The sequence below is a fragment of the Malurus melanocephalus genome, unplaced genomic scaffold (genome assembly GCF_030028575.1).
Source record: "Malurus melanocephalus ecotype Western Australia unplaced genomic scaffold, MMel_1.1 scaffold_506, whole genome shotgun sequence".
Classification (NCBI taxonomy): domain Eukaryota; kingdom Metazoa; phylum Chordata; class Aves; order Passeriformes; family Maluridae; genus Malurus; species Malurus melanocephalus.
Genome location: NW_026623738.1, coordinates 437,283 through 439,399, shown reverse-complemented (window position 1 = coordinate 439,399; position 2,117 = coordinate 437,283). Strand labels below are relative to the sequence as shown.

General features: G+C 62.5%; 1 protein-coding gene across 1 annotated transcript in view; it reads right to left on the bottom strand.

The window, feature by feature from the left end:
* Positions 1–314, bottom strand: part of DMRT3 (doublesex and mab-3 related transcription factor 3) — an 8,265-nt gene extending 7,951 nt beyond the window's left edge. Inside the window, exon 1 of the mRNA XM_057381354.1 lies at positions 1–314. Within this exon, the coding sequence (XP_057237337.1) occupies positions 1–314 (314 nt within the window).
* Between the last annotated feature and the right edge of the window lie 1,803 nt (positions 315–2,117).

The following is a 2,117-nucleotide window of genomic DNA, read 5'->3' as shown; positions in this document are numbered from 1 at the left end:
GTGGGGGGCTCGGCGCTGCCCGGCGGCCCGGGGAGGGAGCGCAGGGAGTCTGGGAGGAGGCTCTCCAGGCTTTCGTTGGCCTGCTGTCGGCGGAGCGCCACCTGCGCGGCCATGACCCGCTGCCTCTCGATGATGAGGATGCACTTCTCGCAGGTGCAGTCCTTGAAGCGGCAGTAGCGCTTGTGGCCCTTCAGCCAGGACAGCACGCCATGGTTCCGGCACCGGGCGCACTTCGGCGTCCGCTGCAGCGGAGCCCGCGGTGGCTGCGACACCGGGCCGCCCATGTAGAGGTACGGAGAGCCATAGCCGTTCATGCCCGCGGGAGGAGCCCAGCCGGCTCCGGGGCGGAGAAGGCCTCGGCAAGGGCGGGCGGAGGCCGGGGCGATGGAGGAGAGGCGGGCGTCTCTGCCTGAGGGCTATGCAGGGGGCGCGGCTCCAACCCCAGGCCGGCGGGAAGAGGCACCGCCCGCCGCGGTGGCACCGGCGGGCAGAGCGCTGCCGGCAGCCGGAGCGACACTGCCGCTGCCCGCGCCGCCCCGCTGAGCCCAGAGCCCCTCAGCCCGCCCCCGCCCCCCGCCCGCCCCCACCGCCACCCTCCTTCCCCGGCGCAGACAGGGGAATGGAGGGAGAGAAAGAGAGGGGGAGAGAGGGAGGGAGAAAGGGAGGGAAGGAAGCGGGGGGGCCCTCTGCCCTGCCGTCGGGGCGGCGGCGATGCCCGTGCCGTGCCGTGCCGTGCCGTGCGGAAGGGCTTCGTCCCCGAGCGGCCCGGGGCCGCGGCTGTTGCCACCAACCCTTCTGCCGCCGCTCACCCCCGAAGGAAGCCGAGACTGGGGGATATGCGGGGTTCAGGGTTTCTCCGGGCTCTGCGTCGGCCCCGCCTCGRCAGCCCACGGGACACCAGGTTCGGCGGCACGATGCATGGTGCTACCGCCTGTGGGCCAGCGCTGCGAGGTGTGACAGGGGGGTCGAGATCAAAGTTTTACCAAAGTTTTGCAGCCGCGAAGAGCTACCCGGAGCAGGAGGTGCCCGGGACCAGGAGCTGCTCAGAACTGCACGGAATCGGGTTGCGGCTGCTCCCCGCAGGATCGCGCCGCAGAGGGCTGCGGTCGCACCTGCCCCGTGGGTCCGCTGCCTCTCCTGCATCCCGCGCCAAGACAGCCACCTAAACGCAAACGGTGGCCATAGTAAGGACCGTGAAATTCAGGACAAGTCAGGTTGCTTGAAACGATGTGTCTGATGCGGCGGACTTATAATGTTCTGCACCCCAGTCGCGGAGGGGTTTCGCGCTGAAACACGGGTGTTTGYCGTGTGGCAGCGAGAACCTTGAATTCAAATATAATATATTGCTGAAAAAAAAAATTATAYGCATTTTTTCTGGGGGAAAACAAATTTACTGCAAGCGTTCACCTGCCCGTGGGGTAGACGTCCGCGGGAGGGCAGGGACTGCTCTGCATGGTCTTGAACCCATTTCGTTGCGTCAAGATCTCCCCGCTTATACCATTAACCGCTACACGAAATAAAGGATTTAGCGAGGCTACGTAAATAGGAAATCAGCTTTAAAACTCGGGAAGTATTTTGCCGGAGAGAATAAAAGGCGGTGTATGCTAAGAAAGCATTTGCGTGGTATTTCATTATTAGGCTCTTTTCTCAGTACTTTTCTACTCATAGAGGAAGAGCGATTCAGCGCGATCTTTCTCCCCAGGGCCGTGCGCGGGGTGTGAGGAGGATGAGCACTGCATCTATTAACCGCACAGAGCCAGGAATGTGAATCGGATCAGATACGGGGAACAATGCATTTTCTCGCAGCGCCAGCAGAACATGAATTTTTTGCTGCCGGGGTGCAGGCATTGAACCCGGATATCCCTGCAGCTCACAACTGGCCTCCCCCGCGGGGCYTCTTGCACACCCGTGGATCCCCAACGAAGGGAGAAAAAGAAACAAGCGGACCAAACATTCAACTATCTCAAAATTATGTAAAAGATGATGCGCACCCACTCTTGGAAATACATTCCCTCAAAACGAAGAAACGGGGGTGCAAGTGCCTGCGGGGAGGGCGGTGGAAAACCCTAATTCCCCCCTGGCCGGAGAGGGTCCCGCGGGGCGCTTCCGCCACAGCA